Source organism: Phaethon aethereus (assembly GCF_964289735.1).
Source record: "Phaethon aethereus genome assembly, chromosome: 5".
NCBI lineage: Eukaryota > Metazoa > Chordata > Aves > Phaethontiformes > Phaethontidae > Phaethon > Phaethon aethereus.
In genome coordinates, this window is record NC_138579.1 from 45,095,178 (window position 1) to 45,121,504 (window position 26,327).

Here is a 26,327-nt window from a genome sequence, read left to right on the forward strand (position 1 = left end):
ATCACCTCATAGGTTAACTATGCACTTGGGGGCATTAAGAAGCAGCTTAGTGAACGTGCTGTAAATGGAATATGCAGCTGATATGTTTTAAACATATGTGGAGGGGTTAAAAATAGTTTTGTACATCCCAGAGATGGTTCCTTCCTATCCCATTACTGTCAACTGATTGGACCCTGTCAGCTGTCACCTCCTTCAAGGTCTCTGCTGACTATCCCATTTAATAGTTCTGTGACAGCTGTTCCCTTCCTCTTCCCAATAACCTCTCCTTGGCCCATGACATCTGTATGTCAACACCAGTTAATTAAATTACAGTGATAGGAGATACAGTATTAAACGAAGCTCCCTTTATTATAACAGGAATGTTCATTACCTCTGGATTGAGGGGCACTTGTAAATTAGGTGGGACAAAGCAGGAGTGGTAAAAGAATATTCTTCAATTCTATATGAATTTGCATATCTCTTGGGAGTTCTTCAAGCATGAGGTCCCTTTTCCTATTCTATTTTAGTGGAGAATACTTTCATTCCATGATGAGTTTTTATGCCTATTTGTGCTCATTAATGTAGGAGTGGTCTTCAGCCTGCGGTGTGCAAAGCCTGAAGGATTCAGAAATTACTTCTAAAGTGGCTGTGAAAAACAACTAGGAGCAGTGAATTTATCATTATGCTTAAATTCACTAAACAGAGATTTGTAAGTCAAGAAAGGTCAAAAACACTGATAAAATGCAGTGAAATTACAAGCTTCTTTTAATGAATTATATTTCTAGTCTAACGAATAGTGAATAGCTAAACCTACAGATTGAACATTTCTGGAAATACTGGAGAGTTTCACTGCTTTTTAGAGTTCTATCACTGCTCGAAACTAATTATGAAAACAGAAGGGAAAGGCGATAGGAAAGGGGTTCACAGTACTTAGCACTTCATTCCAGCTGGAGTCACTCTATGAAATTATGCAAATATTTTCATGTTGGTCTCCATTTATCTGAAATTTTTAAAAAGAGATCAACTATTCTTTTTGGCCTTACATTTTCTATAGAAGTTAGAATGTGTGTACAACTACTCTATTGGAGCTCTCAAACCCGTACAGTTTTGATTACTGCCATTATTCAGAAAGCCTATTTTCCCTACTTTAGAATTACAAAAAAATTCTAATGCAGAGTTCTCTGGGGTTCACGATGAAACAAGAAACTTTGATATCGATGTCAGCTATGGAAAACTTGATAGGTGTCTAGCTGGCCCTCTTGAGAGTTCTGGCTGTAGTGTTACTGCAAAGCCAGAATTCAGTTCTAGTTGGATACATTGCATAATACAGGGCTTTGTATACCTATGTGACCTTGTTTGCCCCACTGAAGTTTGGGTGACTTAACCTGGGTGAAACATGAGCCTGTTGTGGCTTTATTGCCTTCCATAATCAAGCTACTTCAGATGTCTATATGATCCTGTACCCGTTGTGAAAATAAAACACTTTTTATATAAAGTGACACCAATACCTGAGCAGAGGCTGAACACAGATTCACAACGTTCACCCAAGTAGTTGACTGTGAAAACTTAAACTGAGTAAGTTTAGATTTGTAAGACGTGATTCTGGAGACAAGTGTTTATAGTAACTTCAGGAGCTGGAAAGACAGAGTGAGCGGCCAGGAGCCATAAACAGAAAGAAGCATACTTGGAGTAAGGGGATGATAATGAGAAATGGAATAATTTACTTGCAATAAAAAGAAATGTTTTGTAATAGAGAAGCCTGTACATTTATGGAATAAATGACTTCAGTAATACGTTCAGTTAACATTTTTAAGGATGGGTGGAACAAAATTTCAGCGCATATTCGAGAGGCACCCACAGGCATATTATGCAAATGATTTTTCTGTTTTTAATTTCTATGACAATAGCAATTTAAAGCAGCACGCTAGTGAGGAAATCTGTAAATTCAAGGACAATTTAAAACTGCTTATAAAAGAAAGTGATTGTGAAAACCAAAGGACGTTCAGAGAAATATATTGATTTGTATTGAATGGTCTACTCTTCTACTAAGTCTTTAAAAGCATTTCTGTCTCAGAAATCGGTGTCTGATAATTTTCTTTCATATTATCTAATTTTTGTCATGCTCTGTACGTAAGAAAGATAAAGATGCATGCAGTATTTCAAATTGTTCTTACATTCAGCTTGACTCATGCATTTATAATACAGTGAAATAGAAATCTTACTCTCTGTTGGCAACAGCAGAATTCAGAATATCCAGATTAAGATTGTGGTAAAAAGAGAAATCCATAGGTAGACAGGGTATGAAAACAGATGCGGCAAGGAAGGATGAGAATGGGAGAGGAAATTCCACCCAAAAAAGTAGAAGCAAGAATAAGAATTAGAATTGGAAGAGTAAAAGGTATTTATATAATATTTATACAACATAGAATATCTTTTTGTATGTATGAATAACAGCTTATAATATATAACATATTATTGTATAGTGTAATAGTAACATTTTAACTTGTCCTCCCAGCTCTCTGATGTGAAGTATTCTGAAAACTTAAGACAGAAAATTCTTAATAAGGCAGCATTATAGACAGGTATTATAAACTGTTGTGTTTTGTTGTTTTTTTTAAATGAAAAGTGCTGGTGGAAGCATGTAATTACCCTAATCCTGGCCTTCTCCATCTTAGGAAAGATCAATCTTTTTTTTTTTCTTTTCTTTTCTTCCAGTATAAGCCTAGCAAAAATGCAGCAAATGCTGAGTATTTGAAGAAGCTGCTATAATTACCTGTCATCCTTTTTCCAATTAGAGCTGCTTTAGGAAAATGACGAGGATTCTGAATTTATGAAACTTTTACTTGTTCTAGTTTTAGTGTTTTCAGAGTTGTTCAATAGAAGCTGGTTACTTTATTTCTCCAAGTCTATGGAATTTTACTCACCTCTTTTTCAGTAGGGCACTAAAGTTAAACTCTCCACCTTCTTCATGTCCCTCGGTACTGTATGGTAACAGAAAACCATAATTAGTTTCAGAAGGAAATGGGAATAGCTTGTCAGACTATTTCATTATGCAGACAATATATTTTTTGTAGGGGAGTAGTAGATGGGTTTAGAATGACTTAGAATGTGTACTGACATGGAAGGTGACTTAGTTAGGCTCTTTGTCCATATTGGTCTTCATACAGGTTTAAGAAACCACACAATCATTAAGGTTGGAAGAGACCTTTAAGATCATCAAGTCCAGCCATGAACCCAACACCACCATGCCCACTAAACCATATCCTGAAGTGAATATATTTAATGAACTTATATTAAAATATTTAAATATATTTTAATATTTAAATCTATTTAATGAACTTCTATTTTTTCTGTACTGATTCATAGAATCATAGAGTGATCTGGTTTGGAAGGGGCCTTAAAGATCATCTAGTTCCAACCCCCCTGCCATGGGCAGGGACACTAGACCAGGTTGCTCAAAGCCCCATCCAACCTGGTCTTGAACAGTTCCAGGGATGGGGCATCCGCAGCTTCTCTGGGCAACCTGTTCCAGTGCCTCACCACCCTCATTGTCAAAAATTTCTTCCTTATATCTAGTCTAAATCTACCCTCTTTCTAATGGTTTAAAGCCATTACTCGTTGTCCTATCATGACATGCCCTTGTAAAAAGTCCCTCTCCAGCTTTCTTGTGCCTTCAGGTACTAGAAGGCTGCTATCAGGTCTCCCTGGAGCCTTCTCCTCTAGGCTGAACAACCCCGACTCTCTCAGCCTGTCTTTATAGGAGAGGTGCTCCAGCCCTCTGATCACCTTCGTGGCCCTCCTCTGGACTCACTCCAGCAGGTCCATGTCCTTCTTAAGTCGGGGGCGCCAGCCCTGAACACGTTATTCCAGGTGGGGTCTCATGAGAGATATGATTATGGATAAAGTTGTACAGGGTATTAATTTGGTGGTCATATTGATCTCGAGTGTATTCATTATCATAAAGAGGTTGCAGAAACTTTCCTTTAAAGTCATTATTGCTTTTGGAAAGCTGTAGTTTTAGGAATGTGGATATTGTTTACAGTGTGGGGCAGTATTTAACCAAACTCTTTTGTGGGACTTTTTACAATCTAAAATAACTATTTTTTTTTCTTGTTATTATCCCAGCTGTAATTGTTTCTTAAGGCTCTTTGTGATTCCAGAATTCGTTGTACTTAAAAAGTGTCACATCATTGGTGCTTGGGAGAGTTCAAGGAGGAATTCTGTGGTGTGACTTTGATTCTGAGATGAGGTTCAATATGCAGTTGTTCAACGAGCATCATGGCAATGTTGTGATGATTCATGAGAACAGGAAGGAACAAGGAGGAGTTTTTTTGTGTTTAATTCTGTTACATATGGTGAACTCAGATGGAATGCACAGTGGTATTTCTGGTGTTCTGAATCAAATGTGTTTTAACTGTGCTTCTGAACATTTGCGGTACAGATCTACTCTGAAAACTTTGTGTAAAGTCACTAAAATCACTTCTTTGTGTTTAATTCCTAAAAAAATCACTTTAGGGATTTGATATAAAAGTATTGGGAGTTACACTGCATTCCATGACTATTCATTATTCGACTTAGCAAAAAAAAAGGTCTTTTTTTCATTCAGGCAGAGTTTAGCAACTCAAAGTGGATTTTCTTCATCTCAGTCAGTCTCCCATCATTAATGTTCAGCTGCTCCTTGACATCTCTGTTGTCCTGAGTATAAGAATCTGGTGATGCAATCTCACAGCATTCAGATTCTTCCAGCAGCAACCCCTTATATTTAATTATTGTTTTATACAAAGAAATTATTTTTTTCTGTTGTGTTGGTGGTAGTGGTAGCCCATATGCTGCCTCTGCCAATACACAGTGCTAGTTGCTTCAGAGAAAATCAGTCTGTCTGTAGAAGTGTAAACCAAAATGTCAGGCAAACTCAATAGTGCAGGAACAAGTATTTTAGAAAGTAAGAAAACAGCCTCAACAGATAAAGGATAGGAATTGTAACAGTACTCTTAATAAAATGGAAGAGAAACAAGTGCCAAACTTCTTGTGCTTGCTTGACAATGAAAGGCTAGTGAGAATAAGTAACAATTTTGAATCTGTGTAATTTTGAATATGTTGTGAAAAGAGACCTTTTTATTAAGAAAGTACCAGTTTTACTTCTGTGATTACTTTCAAGATAGTACAGTACTGGAAAGGATAATTTTCTGGGTATAATGCTCAAACAGAAAAGTGTATTTTTGGCCACTTTGTTTCCTACTTTCAGAAGATTTTCAATGTTTGCACACATAAAATGTAAATAAAAATCACTAGTATAATCCCAAATTTGCAAAAGGCTTCTTGTGACCAAATATTCATGAAATCAGAATCTACAGCTGGGAGAATAACTAGTCACCTTAGTGCTTCCCAGGTGTTACTTAAATCAGATTTTCAGGAAAGCCCAGTAATCAATGCTTAGCTTTTCTGAAGAATAGGACCCTAATTATTGCTTTAACATGCATAGAGTTAAGTCTAATCTCAGAGTTCCTGTTTTCGTTATGGTGGAAGACACTGGGACCAAAAGGGACAGGGTGGGAAATTAATGATACTAGGATAAAGAGTGTGCTAGGAAACAACAGATTTTCATATTACATGTGTATTGGTACATTTCTGTGAGTAGTGGCAATTTTAGTCAGGATGTGCTCGGTAGAGAGGAAAACAGGTAAAACAGAGGGGACAGTCATGCGTACAATTTGAAGCTACTATTTTTCTTCTGAACACGGTGAGAAGATGCCACTTGCCAAACACATGCCTTTTCCCTAGATGAATCTGCCTCTCACTGAACTATCAAACTACTCTTTTCATTATTTATACTCATCTTACATTACTACTTACTTGTATGTATTTGTCTCATATAAATACTGCATACTATAAATGATGATTTATTTGGGATTTAAGCTGCTGCTAGTTCTGTGGGTTTGTTTTGTTGGTTTTTTTTTTTTCTTTTCCTAAGCAGAGAGAGGCAGTTCATTGTTAGACTTGAATTTGTCTACTGACACAGACGGTGGCTACCTGAGAAAGGCTGAAGTCATCCGTCTCCCCCCTCCTGCCAGGCTCCTGAGTGAGGGTATCAAAGACAAAGCTTCAGATGTAAACAATTCAGTTCAAAATTTGGCTCCATTCTTATAGAAGAAACTGAAGATCTGAACAGCCTGAAGCTGCTGACACTGTGCTCACTCTGAACCGATTCTAAATTCTTTTAATTGTGCTAGCAAGAAGAGAAACTCTTGAAGCCTAATTTCACTGCAGTCAAATAACACAATGCAGCTATGCACTGAGTGTCCTCTGTTTAATAGGCATCACAGCTACCTATAGATGGATTTGTCTGTAGATAAATTCTGCAAGTTCTTTTTTAGTTCTTTGTGATAGGATGTTAAAAAAACTCTTAAAAAATCTGTAAAAATACCACTTATAGGGAAAGACGCAAGGAGTTGCCGCAGATGATTTGTGTCCTATGTTATAGAAATAGATAACTGTTAGAATATCCTTGGTCTAGTAACTTTGCAAAAAGATATAAAAACTAAAACAGACACTGAATTACACAAAGGGATAACAAATACTCAACAATGAAAAAACACATGTTCTTAATGTCTAAATAAAAAAAACCAACCAATTTTGCAAATTTTACTGATAGAAGGGAACATTATTCCATTAAGTTGATCTATCAACTCAGAGAGTATTACAGATGTGGGGAGAATAATCTTTTCAATACCTTGCAGTCTTTAGTATCTAAGACCTACATATATCTGAGTTTTTACACAGACAGAATATCATTGTCTTCATTCAATTAATATAATTATAAAACATGAAAACAATCAAAAAGATTGTATTAATATTATGAGTGATATGCTGCTTACAAAGATCACATCAAACTCCACTTCTTTGTTTAGCAAATGTTTGTATTAAGGTACATGTTAGTTCCTCAAGCCAGATCAAATCAAGACTAGGCACTACACAGAATCTTCTCCTTCTCTATTGGTCTACGTCTGGAGTGCTCTTTACAGGTCTGGAAAAAAAGTGCTGAAGTTCTTGGTAGAATTATACACATTATCAATTGCATAATTGAAGACAAGCATGATTGTTATGCTAGTACAAAGTCTAAACTCTCTTAGATGATTTCTAGGAGTTGTTTAATATTTTAATAGTAGAAAAATTTTCTTAATAGAAATATTTTCCTAGTAGACATCCCTATCTTTGTGCTTGTTTATACAACAACTTTGCTTTTAACTAGCTTTGTCTAGGAAAGTAATGAATTACGCATGGAAGTATAATCTGATCTACGTAAGTTTCTACTGTACATACTCACGTGCGTCGGAAGGCAGCGCGAATATCCAAGTCTCCAGTTATTGGTGCTTCTGATGTGACAGAAAATGACAAAGAAGAATGGGAGATCAGGTCAAAACAATGCAAAAATACAGTGTTATTTCTAAAGTTTTCCTTTGCAGACATTTTTTTCTATATTTCTTATATTATAAATAGCGAACAATTACATATTGAAAGATTGAAACATCATCTTTAAACATGTAGCTTTCATTAATTAGCTTCAACATCCAGTGTTTCATGTATAACTGAATTCTGTCTCATGCTTCATAATAACCTGCAGCATGATGAACTATCTTATCTCTTGTTTGTCAATTCTCCTGGCAGTAAATTTTAGTTTCAATACTGGCTTCACAGGGTATTTAAACCATTGGATATCAACTGAATATTATTACTAGTAATACAATTTATTACTAGTAATAAGTTGTAATCTATCCTCTGAAAGCGAAGGTAAATTCCTGGAAATACACAGAGGTGTATAGGAATTCCCTCGAAGGTGTTGCATAGAGAGAACTTTATTACTCTGTGCTAAGCTTCTCTTGGTGTGCATAGGTGTACTGCTACTACTGGGAGAAAAACTGTTCTCAGTCATAGCTCCTAAGTATTATAGTCCTACAGCCAACTAGAAAAAATGAAAAAATGAACACTGCTCATTGAGTACCTTCAATAAACTTTTCTCTTTGCATATTAGGCTCATTGGTTGCTGGACACAAATTAATGTTGCAGTCACTTCAACAGAACCACTGAAACGGGAAGTGGTCCAAATGTTCAACTGTTTCAGGTGATCCATGCTTATACTGTTTTGCCTAAACTCTTCCGCACTAGGGGGAAATTGATGTTAAAATGTACTTCCTTCTCAATTGCTGATAAGCTTTTCAGTACAGCAGCCGAGAGGGTGGCACCATATATTATGTAAAATGAGTCATCTAATCTTAAAGCAGTTTTATATCACAAGCTGCTTCTGATGGTGAATTTATCGGGAAGAAAGGAATTGATAATAGCGTCACATGTCTAAACCTTCCAATTTCCCCCTTTTTTTTTTCTTTTCAAGTATCTATTTTTATTATTGAGCTTTTGCCAAAGTAAGAATAGTCCTCTCTCTTATTCTGGTGGATTTAAATATCATGAGAGAATGGAGCTGAAATCAGAATAAAGCCAGAGAAAAGTTGGGATGATTTGCATCTTTCTGTGTGCTTTCTTTAAGACCACCACAGTTCTGACTTGGATGACATCCAAGTGTTACTTCTAATGCTCTATATCTCTGCCAACCCATCCCAGTCCTCATCTGTGAGCCTCTGTAAGTGTATCTGTAGCTCTTCAGGCCTACACTTCAGATCTATGCTTGTCTAGTAGCCACTATGTATCAGAAAGAATTGTTGGTGAGCATGTAGGAAAAAAAATAAAATAATAGAAGGAAGAAACGAGGTGGCAGGAATTCATCTTACCATTGACTGTCAGGTTGAAATTAGAACTATCAAACTTGTCCTTGGTAGACACTTCACATCTGTACCCTCCTGCAAAAGTCATGTTTGCTTCTATGATTTCCATTTCAAAGGTGTACACCTGGAACAGACACCAGCGATAGAATTTGTAAGTTAGAAAATGAAGTGGTGAGAGAGAATGCAGCATATTAAGGCACAGAGAGGAACAGACAAGGGATGAAATATGCTGCCGTGTTCTTTTAGAATTAAGAACCTTCTGAATATGTAATTTTTTACTGTCATAAAAATTACCTATATCCCCCAAACTCTGCAGGAACAGCTAGGGAGTATTAGTACAGGCCTGCCAGAGACTACAGTGTTGTACTAGCAAACTATGCTGGTGTGCTGGTGTCCGCAGTCATCATATACACTAATTGCATGTACATTGGAAACAGGACTAGAGCTTTCATTAAACAAACACAGCCTCTACCCAGAATGTACAGAGTATATTTAAAAATTCAGCAAAAGGAGTGGATAACGTGAGCAAGTCTGTTCTGTTCCATCCAGGAGATGGTAGTAGTGTTTCATATACTACACAGGCTGAGAAGTCATGGTGCAGACTCTCTTGTATTCCTGTTTGTGTATCTTTGAATGCATTTGTGGTAAAAATGGATCTTACTCAGCTATTTGAAATACCCTAAACAATGCAAGACAACAATAAATTCCAACACTAATAGCTGAATGCTTGATCTATTAAAACCAAGATAGACCATAACTAAATATGTCTGATTTATTGTTTCCTCTTAAGTATAATGAGTATCTATTATTTGAGAGGAAGATGGAGGGAATACTGCAGTAGATAGTGCAAAACCACACTCCTACTCCTCCAGATATTTTCTCATTTCACTATAGATAAGGTAGGCAAGCGTCTGCATGTAGTGCTTGTCTCTCGTCTGCATGGTCAAAACACAGACTTCTATGCATAAGTACAGCATTGTGTGTCCTTAGGGTACCTTAGCATAAAAACATTCCTGCTTTAGCTTATTTTTTCCCCAGATTAAAGATTAGTGTCTAGAAGACTGACAACGTTACTCTGCCAATTGTACCTTTTTATTTCGATCATAATTGTCATGTAGCTGGAGATGTTTCCCCACTTTGCTTCCCAGGTCCATCCATTTTCCTTTGAACCATTTCACTGATGGTTTCTTCAGCAGGCTCTCGCCTGCCACTTTGGCAGTGAATGTGATGTTTCCACCTTGTAAGGGAAGTAGGTTAAAATAAGCTTATGAGTAGTGTTTAATTTATTTGTTATATCACTGCTGTCATCCTGTACATGGAGAGCTAATTAGTCAAGCAACAGGTACAGTTTACAAACATCACTTGACTCACATTTTGTACTCACCAACAGTAACTTCTCCATCCTGGGGTCGTGTCAGAAAGAGCCCAATGGGGTCCAGAAGCTCTCCTGGTTGAGTCCCAGCAGATGCAACTGAAATAAATATCAGAGTTACTAGTTAGAACTTTCTGTATCAGCTTCTGTTACAGCCTATATAGTGAATTTGTTAAGTCATTTCAAAATATCTCAATATGTTTCTTCTATCTCTGAGAGTCCTTATTCTCTTTTTTCTGTCATACATCACTAGTGGTCTGCTTTCAGCTATCGTCTCTACGCCACTGACTCTAAGGATTCCCTGTTCCTGTTCTTCCCTTCTGTTAATGAACCAGGCTTGATAACAGTGTTAGTTAATAACAAGAAGGTTATTACCTTCTGTGCTTTGGCTGCTTTCTACTGGTGGAGCAGGTGACTCTGAGGTAGCTGGGGCTGGAGCAGCTTCAGCGGGAGTGACTGTCTCACTCTTTTCTGGAAATGAATGCAAGCCAAGATTAGAGAAACTCATGTTTCAACTTCCTTTCTGAAGAAATTTTTCAGAAGAACAGCTTTTAATATATGTTAGGAAATGCAGAGAAACGAGCTGTGGTTTTCTAGAACTTAGAGGATGTGCTGGAAGCAGAAGGGGCCTACTGAAACTGGATGATGAGGCTCTTTTGCTGAGCTTGGGAAGAACTGGTGTCTGGGTTTTTAAATTCTATAGTCTTGAAGTGTAGAAACTTGTCAGCTGATGAGTAACACTGTTATTTGATGTTAACTTCAGCGGTCTAAATAGAAAAGGTAATGACATGTGATGCAATTAATTATTTTTGTAAGCAATTCACTTATTCCTGAGATTTTGTTTAACTCTGCTTTGGAATGTAGTGTTCCAAATGCTGTTGCTGTGGGCGGCTTGGGAAAAGCTCTAGACAATGCTGGAAATCAATATGGAGAAAGTATTTTTACAATCCATCTATCACTTCTTCCCCTGGCTCATGGAACTTTATGGCCTCTCAGTTAAACCATGACCTCACAGACAAATTCAGGCAAATGCATTTGGCACAATGGAGGAGATAGAAATGTATGAAAAGGGAGTAGGAGTGAGCAACTGGGGCAGATGGAGGGAGGTAGAATTTCTTGAAACAGATCAGTTGCAGAAGGATTCTCCTTTTTTTTTTCCATAGGTAGTGGAGCCACTTCCAAAGGGCTTTGCCTACCTCTCACACGGGTCCCACATGCAGTTTCCCAGCTATTTGCAATGTCTTTTCCACCAGAGATTTATGGCCCTGTTGTGCCATGTGATGACTAATTTGAGCGGCTCCTCTGTCACAGAGGGAGGTGGCTGTGTCTGGGCAGGTTAGGCTTCCATTTTTTTGATAATGAAGAGCTGAAATTATTGTTTGTGAAAATAATAATCCGGTTACCCTTTAACAATCCGACCTTAGTAAGGTCTGAAAAACAAGACACTTATCTGTGAACATATGAATATGAGTCTCAGAAAATGTATGCCTTTTACCCTAAACTCTATTTGTGTCTTGAAAGAGAACAGTGTGATTTTAAATTGGTATTATTTTAATAATTAAGTGTCAAATTCTACCACTTCTATTGTTAGAAGGTATCCCATTGGATCACCTCCAAATAAATTTTAACTCAACTTTTACTGGAAAGAACTAAAGCTTATTCTAACTAATGTAGCGTAGATGCTTCCATAGCTTAGATGTGTAGCCGTTTAGAAAAGGCTTATTTTGAGGCATCAATATATAATGTATACAGGAAAGTTATCTCTCCTTTGGCATCCTGAAATCTCCATCACCAGTGTCTGCCCGTCAGAGCTGTATTGCTTTTAGGTAATGATTACACTTCCAAATTCAGTTACTCTGTTATTTGTAGGCTGTCTGCCTGTAGCAGGCTCTACCTGCTACTAACCTGAAAGAAAATGAGGAAGATACAACTAGTGTAGTATGTACCTGTTTACTTTCAGGATGAGAGAGTCAGCAGGACCATATTCTTACATGCTATAACAGCTGTTAAATTGTCCTAATCCGTACTAGGATTTCCCCTTCCTCATAACCTGTCAGGTACTGTCTTTTCATCTGGAACAGAATGTCTTTTCTCCTGTTAAATATTCACCAGTATCTTTTCAGCTGACCGGAAGATCTCACTACCATCATGTTGCTAGAATAAACAGTGATAGCAAAGGAGAGGAGATGTTACAAACAATCTGAGTTTAAGGCTTTTCACCAAAATAAAATGGGAAAATTAAAATACCAGAAGTGGGTAGATAAGGACCATTTTGGAGGGGAAAAAAGGGACCATGAAGGTCAAAATGTTTCAATAAAATGAGTGATTTTATCTGTCCTCAGCATCTTCAGACAATTTTCATGATAACGTTCCAGAGAATTTGGCTCTTTATAGGTTTTCCCAGGAAAAGCCTGGGCAAGTTTTTCAGTTTCCCATCAAACTGATTTTTTAACATGTACAGAGGTAGTAACGATAGGTGACATAGAAATAATACAAAGGTTACTCTTTGTATTCAAATCCCTCTTGAAATATGTAGTTTTATTAGCAGGCGATTTTGAGACAGTTTTTAGGAATGTATGAGCTCCTAAAAATATTGCAGCGTGACTTGCAAATTTTTTGTCAATTGTTGCAATTTTTTGTTTAAATAAAATATTTTTCTAAAAAATAAAATACCAGGCCTAAGATGCAGGCATCTTAGTTTAGGTCAGGTTAGGTTAGACTAGCTTTGCTTTGCTTTTCAGTAGTTAAGCTGAAAAGCTTGACGGAGAATTCTAAAGAGGTGCCTTGAGATTTCCTCTGTGATCTCCACTGTGTGGACTTCTGACATCTGGAAATGGGTGTCTTAATCACAGGAGAAGTATTACTTAGCTTAATATTAATGAGTAGCTTCAAATAACTGGGGAAAACAGATGTATTGCTGGTAGGGAGATTCTACAGTGTTGAGTTAGGCTGATTTCCATGGACTTCATTCATCAAGTTTCCATGTGGGAAATTGCTTAGAAAATTAGAATTGCTTAGGAAACGCTGTACCTGGTTCCTTGACCTTGAGTTCAAATTTGACCTTGGAACTTCCAGCTATGACAGCATATGTCACATCATCTTCTTTTCCTACATTATTGATTGTCAGCGAATGCTTGTTTCCTTCTGCCTTGATGACATATTTCTCACTTTCAGTAATTTCTGTGCCAGCTCGCTGCCACTTCACCTTGATGCCGGCTTTTTCCGTCTCTGCTTCAAACACAGCTGTGCTTCCGGCTGTCACCTCTGTTGTCTTTGGCTTCTTGGTAAATGCAGAAACTAAAAAAAGAGAGAGGACTCACTAAAATCTGTTTTGCAATTGTGGCGTATCTGGTGTAGTCAGCTGTTGTGGCTGCAACAGCTGTCTCCTTTCTCTCCCATCTGCCCATGCAAGATATAAATTACCACACTTTCCACAGAGAAGTTGTGGAATTGTCTTTGTGTTTATCGAGTTCTGTCTCTGACTGAGATGTCGTATCTTCTCCGTATTGTCATAAAATAAAATGAGATGGGTAGCAAACTCATCTCACTGTCCGTCTTCCTCTTTCTTTCCCTCATAATGAGCTCTGATTTTTCTTAAGTGAATGTTTTGATCTATGACAAGGTGGTATGATAGGTATTCTTACATATCAAGCTCTCTACATTAATTTGCCGTGCAGTTTTATTTAGAAATATTAATTCTGTCCTACCAGCTGCTTAATACAGTTGTTAAACAGGACCAGGATCTGTTCCTCCAACAAAATTGCAGTTTGTGCAGTAACCTGTGTCCTAATATGCTGTAGTGAATTAATGGGTCATCTTTAGTCCTTCTGTTTTGACTGATCAAGGCTTTAGTGGAAAGGGATGCACGTTCCTATGATGGCCCTTCTATTTTTATCCCAGCTAAAGTAATATCAATTGTTGTTTGCGTTCAAATGTTTAGTTCAGCATTAAAAGTTAGGCACATAAAGGTGCCTATGCAGCACTCTACAACAGCTAGTTTTCTAATTAATTACAAGGTGGATCAAAATATTTCTTCTATGTGTCAGGAAGCACTTATGATGCTTATAATGAGAATTAATTAAATTATTAATATATGGGGTGAACAAGCATAAACCAAATGATCTGTTTTGGTTCATATGTAATCAGTGGCACAACAGATGATAGGAATTTGGAAAGCAAGCAACGTATCGTGATTTTGGTCCACGAGTATCCTGATCTTTCTCAAGATTAGATTTTAATAAGGTAACTTATTTTACTAGTTTCTTTACCCTGATTTATTTATTTTGATTTCTTCAACTTTATTTTGAATCAACTTTTTCATTTTATGCTCATGCTTTGGTCTTAATGAAATCTGTTAAGTTTTTGCTAATTGCCATGAGCTATGTTCCTGCATAAAAATACCAGTAATTAACATTCTGATTCATACACTGAATGGGTTTTGTGCATCATTATGTCATCTTTTAATTGATTTACCCTTGCATAACCATGCTTTTATAAAATATTAATAATTCCATCACATTTAATGCTATCTGTTGCCTCTGTGTCAAATTGTCTACAGCTTTTCTACTTGGGTAGCAACAAGAACTCTTCCAAACACCACAACAATGGTTACAATTACCTTTAAACTTATGATTCTGCTTTATAAACAAGGAGAGAACATGGAATAGAAATTTTTAAAAAGAAATATTTTGTACTCACGTTCAAAGAGGTGCTTTGGTTAGTATAAATGGTATATTACTAGTAATACCATCTGTTCATTGCACAAAATCTCTATTCCTGCAGCATGTCCTCAGACTGCATAAATTAATTGACCTTAGTGGAGTTACATCTGCAAAGATTTCATCAGATGGCCTTTGGACTTTAGTCATAATATAGTTCATGTTTCTTGCATTGTTTTGCAAAGGATTCAAAGCTGCTTAAACATTAATTAAAGTATCAATTACAAATACTTTTAGAATTTAGTGTGTGTTGTATTTTGCCGCTCTTTGTTATATAAAAAACCTAAATTACATTTTTATCTTTCTTTTTCCTTTTTTCAGTAAATAACACAACCGGGTATACTTCGATGCAGTTGTGTCATGAGTAATTGCAGAAGAGTTACCGTAGACAGTAGGTTTGATGTACAGAATTCAAAGGACGTGTAAAGGTGGCAAGGCTACCGCACAGTGGGGAGTCAGGTCGGTTCTGGAACCCGCTCCTGAAATACCTACGAGCTGGCTCCTCTCCTTATGACGCTAGAGACAGAGCAGCTAAGAGGCATGCTTTTTGCCTCTGAGTGCCATCATCATCACTCTTCTATTTAAGCACAAAAGACTCTGTAAATATAGTAATTACTTAAGAGCAATGTTGGCCTGTAAAGGTTCCAGTCTACAAATGGCAGGGTTTCAAGACGTGCATACTTGGAAGTAACTCTCTGATCTGCTGCACACCCGACAACGTGATTAGGTTTCTTGCATTTACTTTAGATGACTCAACAAAAACAGATTGTTGGCCAGAACTACACGCACAGTGAGAAATCTCCACCACCACATGATAGTTCTGACTTTTGGGAAATCTAAATACATATGTAGAAGTTCACAAGTTAGTGTCCTTGTCTTTTTTTGATCTCCCTTTCCTGCCAAAAAACTCATTTCAGTTCCAACTTAAAATGATTGTGAATACTTCCACTAAAGAATAAAATTGGAAAAGCCCAAAATCTCCCACGAGAATAAAGGTCTGCAAGAACGGTTGTTAAGAACCCACTTCTCTGGTTGAGAACCCAGAGTCAGTGGGTGACAGTGTCCGAAGTAGTTTCTCTCTGTATCTGTCTGTATTCCCTTCCATCTTTGTTCATATTTGCAAAGGGAAAATAGCGACGGAATGCAGGAAATTACTGTGTTGCAGAAGACAGATTGCTGAACAAGCACATGAAGAGAACGCTATCATTTTTCTTTCTAGGGGAAAAATGGGCTGCTTGACAGAAGAAAGAGAAGTGAGAGATCAGCTACTCCCAGTTCTCCTTCATTGTGGCTGCTACTTTAAGTAACACATAAATCCAAGTTCACCAGCAGATTTTTTTTCTCATGCGGTTACACCAATCTAATCCAGCAATTTCCTCATTAGGAATCTTCCTAAACACCACCATCCAAAGCTTCATGTCTGTCCCGAGAGCCTCACTTTTGCCTGCTTTTATCAGAAATAGGTTCCCCATCTGGCAATCTCTCTCACGTCAACATCTGGCTTCCACCCAGATACGCCCCCTCCGGCTCCCCTATATCCATCCCATACTCAAAACACTCTTGGACACGACCACCGCCCCCAGGCTGTGGAAAACCCGACGACTGTAACACCTCTCATGTGATGTTGTGGAACGTCTTACAGCTCCTGTGCCTGTCAGGCCCTGACAGATCTCGGGCACTGTCACAGGTTTATCCAGACTCCAGTCGAACACGCACTTAGGAGCCACTGGGCTGGGGCACCTGATGACCAAGTAGCCCATGTCCTCTGCTGCCCACTTCAACTCTCTGCTTCCCAGTAAATTCTAACCCACCCTGCACACAGGGAGGGAAAGGTGACGTTAGTACTAACACACTACAGCGATTCTGGAGAGAGGGCAGAGAGACACACGAGTTACCAGCGCTGATGACGGCAGGAATTATCGACGGGAAGGGGAGCGATAGGTGCTCTGTGTGCGTGTTCGTGGGGACGGAACTGGAATTGCTGTGGGGAGTGAACATGGGGAGAGACGAGGGACATGGAGCTAGTGAAAGAAAATGAGGCTAGAGCCACTTTGTCCTAACCCATTTTTCAGTACTTCACTCCTCATACCCCAGACATTCCTAATCAGCTTTGCAAAGAAATTCAGATAACTTCTGAGTAACGTAAACCAGCAAATTTCTACCCCAGGCAGAAGAGGAAGCGGGCTGTGTGTGGTCTGCAATAGTCTTGTGGCTAATGCTGCTGCTACTGCAACTTGCATGCAGCACCCATCCTTTAAAAAGCCTTCTAACACCTGAAGATTGTACTGTACATCACCCATACAGTTATGTATGTTACACGAATTACAGCGTCATTAATTAGTAATGAAAAAGCTCTATTTGGAGGTCCATGATCAGATTGCATTTTGATAATAGTTTATTAATAAGTCTTTCAATGAAGAGGCTGGAGAAATATAAAATACATTTGCTTTTGGCCAAATTAAACTAGAATGAAATAATTTAAGCTCCAAAACCAATTTCCTTCACTTTTCACCTAAATAAAATAATAAAACTAGCCTTCTGCCTCCCTACGGCTGCCATTTATTAAATCTTCATACTAGCACCTTCATTTTTTCTCCCTTACTTTCTGACCTGCTTCGAAGCAATCTCCTTCTAACATCCGCCATCAACCTGTTTTACCTTCCTGCTTCAAAACTTTTTCATACTCTCCTATGCAAAAACCTAGAAAATGGCTAAGCTACTACCCAGGTCGCTATCTATTGTACTAATCGTTGTTTCCTTTGCACTTTTCTTGAACTACCTATTTACTGGGCTTTTATTTTGTAAGTGTTCTGAGGCAGAGACTGTTTTTCTGTTGTCTTTGTACAGTATCAAATTGTTAGTAAGTAGCTGCTAAGTACTGTTGTATCCCTAATAAGAATACAATTTAATATTAGAAGCTAGAAGAGACATACCTATTTGATTATTGTCAGAAAAAATGGCGATGAGCTGTATATTAAAATAATGTTTAAATAACTGGATTAATTTAAATTCCCAGCCACATTCTCTAAATAAGTTGGATTGTTAAGAATCACAAGCTTTGGGTGAAAACCTTTACCTCAAATCACTGAATTTCAAAGTATGTGTGAAGTATGTCAAATGAAAGTGGGGAAGAAGTATGGATTCCACAAGGATGATTTTAACTAGAGAGGAGACATTATCTTGTGGTGGTTTTTTTAAATTTCATCCTGCTTTTCAGAGTGGTGGCTCTGACTTCAGCTCTTCATCATTCATTATTTGTGATATGTGTGCGGAGGAGAGGAAGATAAGCACTTAAGGAGAATGTGTGTTAGATAAGGATTTCAAATGATATTTCTGCCTTTCTGAAACAAAAGCTGTTGAAGTTATAAATGTTTTAGGAGAATCTAATGTATCTGGTTGCATGCACACGCTACAAACTCCAACAGAAATCTGTGATGAGTGTAACTAGAAAAAATAGGATCACAGGTTTTCTCCCACAAAGCTGATTTATCTTACTGCACATTCTGTGTATTTGGTATTAAAATATGTATCTATCTGGCCAATGTATTGAATTAATATTACAAAAGCAGTATTAGCTTTTGGAATTCCTTAATTTGCTAAGGCTTCGTGTTGAAAATTTGTCTTTGTTTTCGTACTTACACTTGGCATCTAGTTTTCTTTTTATACCATTTGCTCTTCCATTGAGTTAAAAGCCAAACTGCGGATAAGCAGACTTCAGTAATGGAGCTTGTAAATACCTTGCTGAGGAACTATATAAAGATGCTACGCGTTCCTCGGTCAGGACCTAAGTGGCTTCTTGCAATTACAAGCTTAATCATTCCATGATCCAAAAGCTATTGAGCTACTCAATCTTATCATTCCTTGCCTACTTCAGCAGCTGAGATTGTAAATTCCTGTAACATGAGCAACAGGCGAGGAATAGTTTCACTAAGCACAGTTACCTCTCTCTCTCTATGCACCCGTCATACTTTCTGTAAAATGGGGATAATAATGTTCAGCTTGCTTTGAATCTTAACTTACAAAAGAGGAAAATATATCTATATGAATTATTATCATTTATTTTTGTATTACTGTAGTGCACAGAAGTTCATTTTCATGGAGCAGTACTTTACTGTGCTACATGCTTGCAAATGTAAAACAATGAGCTTATATTAAAACTAAAATTCTGCAGTCTACTCTTCACTATGCAATATTGATTATTATTATTAATGCCAAAAGCCTCTGTGTATTTACAAGCCAGGTTATTTATAAACCCTTGGTAAAATCTCCTAATCTGAACTGCAAAATCCAGACTCCTCAATCTATAAAATACGTGAATAAAAATTGACTGATTTTCAGAAAAGGTGAGTAATACCAGACTTCTCCTTTTCCAGATACAGTAATGCACACGTTTCCCACTAAGTCCCATTTATCTACTAAATTTGGTATTTAAAAGGTCAGCTGTTTCCTTTTATTGTCACAAAATATTGTTAGGGAAATGGTTGGGTTTGTTTTTAACCTTTCTGAATTTTCACAACAAAGAAGCTCTCAAAACTTTCTGAAAAGCGAGCCTTTGAACAGAGATAAACTTTGAAATGTTTAAATCAATGGGAGAAGAACATAAAGTTTTTGCAACAGAAACCTGCAAGAAGTGATGCTCTTCAAGGTTTGATTGTTTGCTCTGACGCTAAATCAATACAGGTCCTCTAAGTCTTGTTGCTCTTGGGGAGTATAGATTTTCTGTGGCAGTTCTTTTGTTATTCTGTAAGTAAATAGGACAGTGCTTTATCCTGAAGTATTTTAGTTGGACAGTTTAAAGTAAAAGACTATCTGTTGGAAAATCTACTTCACTGTTTTAGGTTTTTTGAGTTTTTTACTTTCTGGGTTTTTTTTTTTTATACATTGTAAAAAGTTTGTTAAAACAGCAGATATAGGCAGAATATCTCCTATCGTGCAGAATATCTCCGATCATTCTCTGGCATGAAGCATTTTCCTTTGTATGAGTTGCTAGATGATTATTCAGCCCTCCTGAGATTATGCTCAACATTATCCCATCTTGAAATGGCTTGAACTATATAAACAACATGAAATAGAAAACCAAAGGGATTAATGTCCCTTGGGAGAATGACAAGATCCCCTCTAGAAGTTATGGGGCATGTGACTGGTTCTGTCTCGGTCAGAGTGGGTAATAAGAGCTTTTCCTCCCCCTGCTGTGATAATCACAGTGTTTGGGCTGGTTTGTTCATAAGGATTGTGTAGGACTAGTGATGTTAGACACCTGTTAGATTTCTCTGGAGAAATAAGCTGCAATAGAATTTCTCTTCGCCATTAGCTAGCAAAGGTGGGCATCTTCACAAAGAGGGAAGTTGCCTCTCATCCACAGAGACTGAAAATGTTAATTTAAAGGCAGGTGAACCATTAGAAACCAAAAGTCACAGTGTCTAGGTGAACACACTGTCAAATTTTGCCTACTCCGTCGTACTTCTTTTTGCCAGCATTGTCAATCACAGGCATTAGACATTTCAATAAATATTAAAAAAACACGTGACTTTAAAAATAAAATATGATTATGAATGTCTTATTTTGGGGGTGATTGTTGAACCTGTACAGCTTATATTTTCAAGTTTTTCTCTACAATTACAAGGTCTGATGTATACTTTTTTACACAATTCTACTTCCATCTGCTTTCACAAACTGCGGCTTTCAGAACATTAAATGATGTTATAGCTGTGATGAAATTGAAGGGTTGGTGACACCACAGTTGCTTTAGAGTTATCATAGAGAGGGAACATAAAGAAACTTGTTGGAGTTAATCATGCTTTAGTCCTTTGCAGTTCTTAATGGGAGATACGGGCTGGATTTGTGCTCTGCCTCTGGCAGTGGCTGATTCCAAATATTTTGGCCAAAATGAAAATTCTTCTTAACAATTTCTTCTTTTGTTGTGGGGACCACAGGAGATTTTGCCATTGACCAGCCTAACAGGAGACCGGTGCCTGTTCAGTCCTTTGCAAAGCGCAAAGCACAAAGTATCAACAGCTCTTATTGAGTAGCTCTGGAAACTGCACATTATTAAAAAAGCATGCAGCTTGTTCTGTACATTCAGGTAGTAGTGATGCTGGGTATACGCTGGCATCGGTGAAGTGAGAGCTCTAAAAATGAAAGATCCCAGATTTAGTACAATTTTCTCCAGCCCTGTGTGTTGGATATGTGCACACTTTTCAAACAGTCATAACTTCAGCTTTTGACAAATTTTTCCCAGACTTAATTGTGGACACAAAGTCCTCCTGAGACATCTTCCTCTACCCACACACAGGTGTCCTGAAGCTAAACTCTCCCTCCCTCGGCTCCCCAGGCTCTCTTCCTCTTTCTCAGGCAGATTCATTGCACCTTACACCCCATCCTCGGCCTCCCCTGCTTTCCTATGTGGGCAGCCGCTGCGTGATTCCTTATTTCTCAGTTGTAAACTAGAACTTCCCTAAATCTGAAATCTTTTCCTGATGTTTTTCTAGAGGGGCAGGACTTGCAGTGGGCTCTGTGACCTTGGCTTTCTGAAAATGGCTAGTCATTTTCTGGCCCAAGGAGAACGGATGGAGGAGGGCGAGTGAAAAGAAATGCACGTATCTTCATTACAGTACAACGTCCTCTTTTTTCCTAGAGCTCTACTGTCGCTGGCTGGAAGAACTAGAAAGAGTAAGCGCTGAACCAGGTGCCATTTGCTTTCATTTTCGCAGAGATTTCACTAACAACAAATACCATAAATGTTTGCCGCTTACACTTCCTCGAAAGTATCAGGAAAACAAAACAAGACAAAACCAGAGGAGGTTTATACTGCCTAACTGCCCAAGAGAGAGGCTACAAGCTTTTTTCAGAGTCCTAAAGGTGACTGGGAAAGGAAATGAGAAATGAAAACAGAGAATTTGTTTTCAGAGAAACAGAGAAATCTGAGAATTAAATGCACTTCACCTCTATTCTTTCCTCATCTAAAGTCTCTTGAGAAAATTCTGTGGCTGAGGGTTGCCAGACTAGTTACTGATTTCTCTGAAGATCACTCAACATCTCTTATATTTATAACTTCATAAAATATCATCTCTTTTTCCTCTCTGTTTTTTTTTTTCCCACTGAGGCATCCCATTTCTCTAGCCTACAAAAGAAGATACTCACATTTTTCTCTGTCAAGCTGTTCTTAGTTTTTGTCTGTCGGTTATGATCCTTACCTGTTTTCTTTGCGGGCTCTGGCATCTTCACTGCGTTTCTGATGAAGCTCCTGGTTGTATCTAGCAAGCAGGGTCCGAGCTAAACGGGAATGAGACGGCAAGGCTTTTGAGACCCCCTAAAGAAACACTCCGTGGAAGCCCCCATCCTGCTCCTCCCCTCGATCCCCCACTGTTGTCAGCTACGGCACCTTATCAGCCGCAGGACGCACTTGACAGGCTACATCAGCTGGGATAAATATAGCCAAGTTCCAGGAGCCAGAGCGCTCAGACCACCCAAGACTGGCTACCACTGCTCTGTCGGTACAAGCCCGCGCGCAGTCTGGCGTTGCACATGCGTGCAGCACATTTTCCAGCTTCACATACGTGTTTGCGTTAAGAATTCCTACGCTGCCGTGTTTACAGCGCATTCAGCAAACTAGATCTGATCGTTACATCTCCTGTGTGCCGCTTCTGTACTTACTCTACAGTACAATACTGTACGTTACTGTATGTATGTACTTTCGTTCTTGCTATTTCAGTCTTCGTTATCGTTATAACTGGGTCAGAACTGAACGGCCCCTCAGAGAGCTTTATTCTTGGCTTTTTTTTTTTTTTTTTTCTCTTCTGCCAAAGAGTGTGTTTGTAGAACTAAACGTAAACCTTCGGGAAAGGACTTTCTTTTTCAGAGGCACTTACACATTACTGACATTTGCAGTCACAACTAGAAAGCATGACACTGCTTAAATAGTTTCAGTCCTCCTTCCCCATCTACCCACTTGATCCGCAGCATACATTTCTTGAAAAATAGCAAGCCTTTTTTTTTTTACTTTTAAGTACCATTTAAAAAAATAGTTCCAAGGTTCTATTCGATAACTCTAGAAGTTTTAATTTTGATTAATTATATAGAAGAGGTCTGGGGGAAATCTCACTAGAAAATTACTCTGGTATTGCCATTTCATGCTCCAGCCGTTGCTTCTCATTTATTCATACACTTAGCATATGTCAAAATAGTAACTGTGGACAATCATCCCTTTATTGACTTGGTGGTATATCCATTTCCTGTCACTTTTGTCTGTCTCATTTTGAGTTTTGAGCTTTATCACAGAAACTCCGTAGGCCAAGCATTTGGCACATTTTAGCTGCCACTAGTATTGAAAAAAGAATTAAAAAAAAAAAGCGGATTTCAGTTTTTCCAGTTTCACTAGCCTGTAAAAACCTCAATCTAAAGGGTTTCTGCTTTTGGCAGGTAGCTCAGAATAGACGAGTGTGCGTGCAGCCCAACAGTCACTGTACTTTGTCTTTCACATCTGACTCTTTGGGTAGACTGATAGGACAAACGTGGACATGCAAGAATGACTGTTGCTGCATACCCTGATTTTGGGCCAGCTACCTCCCCTTCCCTTCCCTTGAAGGAATTTTTTACATATCAGTGAGGAAGATGAGCAGGATGTGATCTATGTACATTTTCCATTGCTTCATTTCTTTCTTAAATATTTCTCCCTGTTAGAGAGCTGCCATTAACTCTCTCTTCTCTCCAGAACTGATCCCCAACACACTGTTGGAACTGCATCCAGATCCTTTCTGGGAAGAGATTTTTCTCCCTGCAACCTTAGACAAGAGAGGCCACAGGAGGCAGAGCTCCTGTGGACTGAGATGGAGAAAGAAAAAAAATCTATGCAGATTATCCAGAGGTGGACTGTGATGAGAGCCACGCTTCTTTTCAACTTAGTTTCCTCTCTAGTATGTGTCCTTGAAATAATGTTTACAAAGAAAATTATCTGACTAAAAGTCACTTCTGCAGTATTTCAAACATGAACCTCTTGTAATTGCAATCAGAATATACTAATCTTCCTCAGGAATCAGTTTCCCTAGAGAATTTAGTTTTGCTACTTCATCGTTTCTCCTTCACCTACTAGCAAATAATTATTTTTACTGAAAGCCTATATGTTATGTTCTGAGGTTCTTGATTTGATAAAATACACAGTATGCTGATGTGTTCTGTTAGATTTGGATTCAAAAGATTGTTCACGCTATTCAAAATGATTGTTCATTGCAATCTACAGGCTTGGGGAGGAGTGGCTGGAGAGCTGCCCGGCGGAAAGGGACCTGGGGGTGCTGGTTGACAGCCGGCTGAACATGAGCCGGCAGTGTGCCCAGGTGGCCAAGAAGGCCAACAGCGTCCTGGCCTGTATCAGGAATAGTGTGGCCAGCAGGAGTAAGGAAGTGATTGTGCCCCTGTACTCGGCACTGGTGAGGCCGCACCTTGAATACTGTGTTCAGTTTTGGGCCCCTCACTACAAGAAGGACACTGAGGTGCTGGAGCGTGTCCAGAGAAGGGCAACAAGGCTAGTGAGGGGTCTGGAGCACAAGTCTTATGGGAAGCGACTGAGGGAACTGGGGTTGTTTAGTCTGGAGAAGAGGAGGCTGAGGGGAGACCTTATCGCTCTCTACAACTACCTGAAAGGGGGTTGTGGTGAGGTGGGTGTTGGTCTCTTCTCCCAAGTAACTAGCGATAGGACGAGAGGAAATGGCCTCAAGTTGCACCAGGGGAGGATTAGACTGGATATTAGGAAAAACGTCTTTATGGAGAGAGTGGTCAAGCATTGGAACAGGCTGCCCAGGGTCGTGGTGGAGTCACCATCACTGGAGGTGTTCAAAAAACGTGTGGACATGGCACTTCAGGACATGGTTTAGTGGGCATGGTGGCGCTGGATTAATGGTTGGACTCGATGATCTTGAAGGTCCTTTCCAACTTTAATGATTCTGTGATTCAGTTCTGAAGTTTTTTTTGCAGTCAGCAGCATAGGCCTTTATTACCATTAACTAAAACAATGTAAGTGGAAATAAACCCATTTGAATGGGTTTAAAAGAAATATATTCTTATATACAAACTCTTCAAAATGCAAGCATGAAGTATTTATCATACACCCTAAGCCTGTATTTGTTCTCCGGGAGTGTCCAGTAGGAGGTGCTTCAAAGCAAGAACTAAGAACCTTGGGATAATCAAACACGGGATAATGCATATCTAACACAGAACTAATTCTGAATGCCAATAGATATTGGCTTAAGTACATCTTAAATATTTCTTCTAAGTTCTTGGAACTCTCAATATTACTGATTCACCTAAATACTCGTTTCTCTCTAAAATAACATTAACTCCTTGGACTCAATACTTTCCAATAGTGGTGATTCCACTGTTGAAACACACATTGTAAAAATAGGGATTCTATTATTGATTCTGAATTTTCCGACTTTTAATTTTAATATGCTCTTGTTCCGGGAGAACAGCCATTGGCATTCAGTGTCTGAATGTTGGTTGTTTTCTATACTTTTGTCACACCACCTCTGATTTTTTAGGACAAAAAGTAGAGCTGGGTGAATCTACATTAAAACACTTTTACACTTGACGTTACATATGGAAGCATTTTCCTTTATTTGCCGCTTTCTTATTGTCCGGTATTTGTCTATAAAATTGTCAGGCTTGTGTCTGGCCATGATGTGTCTGTAGGAGGTCCCTTCCATCACTTTGATGGAGATGGAAGGGTCCTGATCCCTCCAGGGAATTCATCCTGCCATCACATGGCTTGCAGTATAATTGCGTTCTTGTATTTTTCTGGAAATGTATGGGATGATCTAAACCGTGTTGCCATTCAAAGCAGATAGAATCTCATTCATTATATTGAATTCTAAGGGTGTGTTTTTTGAGGGTAGTATCCCAGTAACAGTTTATGAGCCATTATTTCCTAAGGAATTGCAAGGAAGTTTATGTTAATCTAAAAAATCTTATAAGCTAGGATAATAGATCTCTAAAAATATGTAATAAGATGATGAAGCATTTGCATTGTTCATTAGAAAGGAAAGCTAGACAATATACTCTGCATTTCTTTATTAATGTAGGGAGTACAGCGTGCAGCAGTTCATCCCAATGATACTCGCTGCGATCGTGTAAATAGGCTTATTCTGGTTTGCACTCTCTCCTGCTTATTTATCACAGATACTTAGAAACTATTTTAAACTTGAAGAGTTATGGACTCTTGTAAGTGCCTGGGGGAACCTTTTCCCAATGCATTTCATGTTTCCTAATCTTTATATGTGGGTTTTTTTCCTCTGTTTAAGTAAATATTCCTTATTTAATGTGGTTGTAGCATTTTCCTTTTCATGAATGGGTTTTCCACCTATGACAACACCTGACATCTTATTTTCTTTGGATCTCTTTTCCTCAGGATTTCATTTTATCTATTCCATAGATTTCTCACTGTAGATTGGATTCTTTCTTAAAACATTTAGTGGCATAGTTTTAATTCAGCAA

The 26,327-nt window shown here is 38.3% G+C and overlaps 1 protein-coding gene across 1 annotated transcript in view; it reads right to left on the bottom strand.

Moving 5' to 3' along the window:
- Positions 1–22,185, bottom strand: part of MYBPC3 (myosin binding protein C3) — a gene marked incomplete at its 3' end in the record, with an annotated part of 60,783 nt that extends 38,598 nt beyond the window's left edge. Inside the window, exons 1-9 of the mRNA XM_082000173.1 lie at positions 22,040–22,185; positions 13,159–13,425; positions 10,504–10,599; positions 10,141–10,227; positions 9,845–9,993; positions 8,763–8,880; positions 7,304–7,352; positions 6,010–6,054; positions 2,904–2,960 (exon numbers count right to left, since the gene is read on the bottom strand). Coding sequence (XP_081856299.1) covers positions 2,904–2,960; positions 6,010–6,054; positions 7,304–7,352; positions 8,763–8,880; positions 9,845–9,993; positions 10,141–10,227; positions 10,504–10,599; positions 13,159–13,425; positions 22,040–22,064 — 893 coding nt within the window. The 5' untranslated portion in view covers positions 22,065–22,185. The remainder of the gene's footprint in view (positions 1–2,903; positions 2,961–6,009; positions 6,055–7,303; positions 7,353–8,762; positions 8,881–9,844; positions 9,994–10,140; positions 10,228–10,503; positions 10,600–13,158; positions 13,426–22,039) is intronic.
- Positions 22,186–26,327: the final 4,142 nt, after the last annotated feature.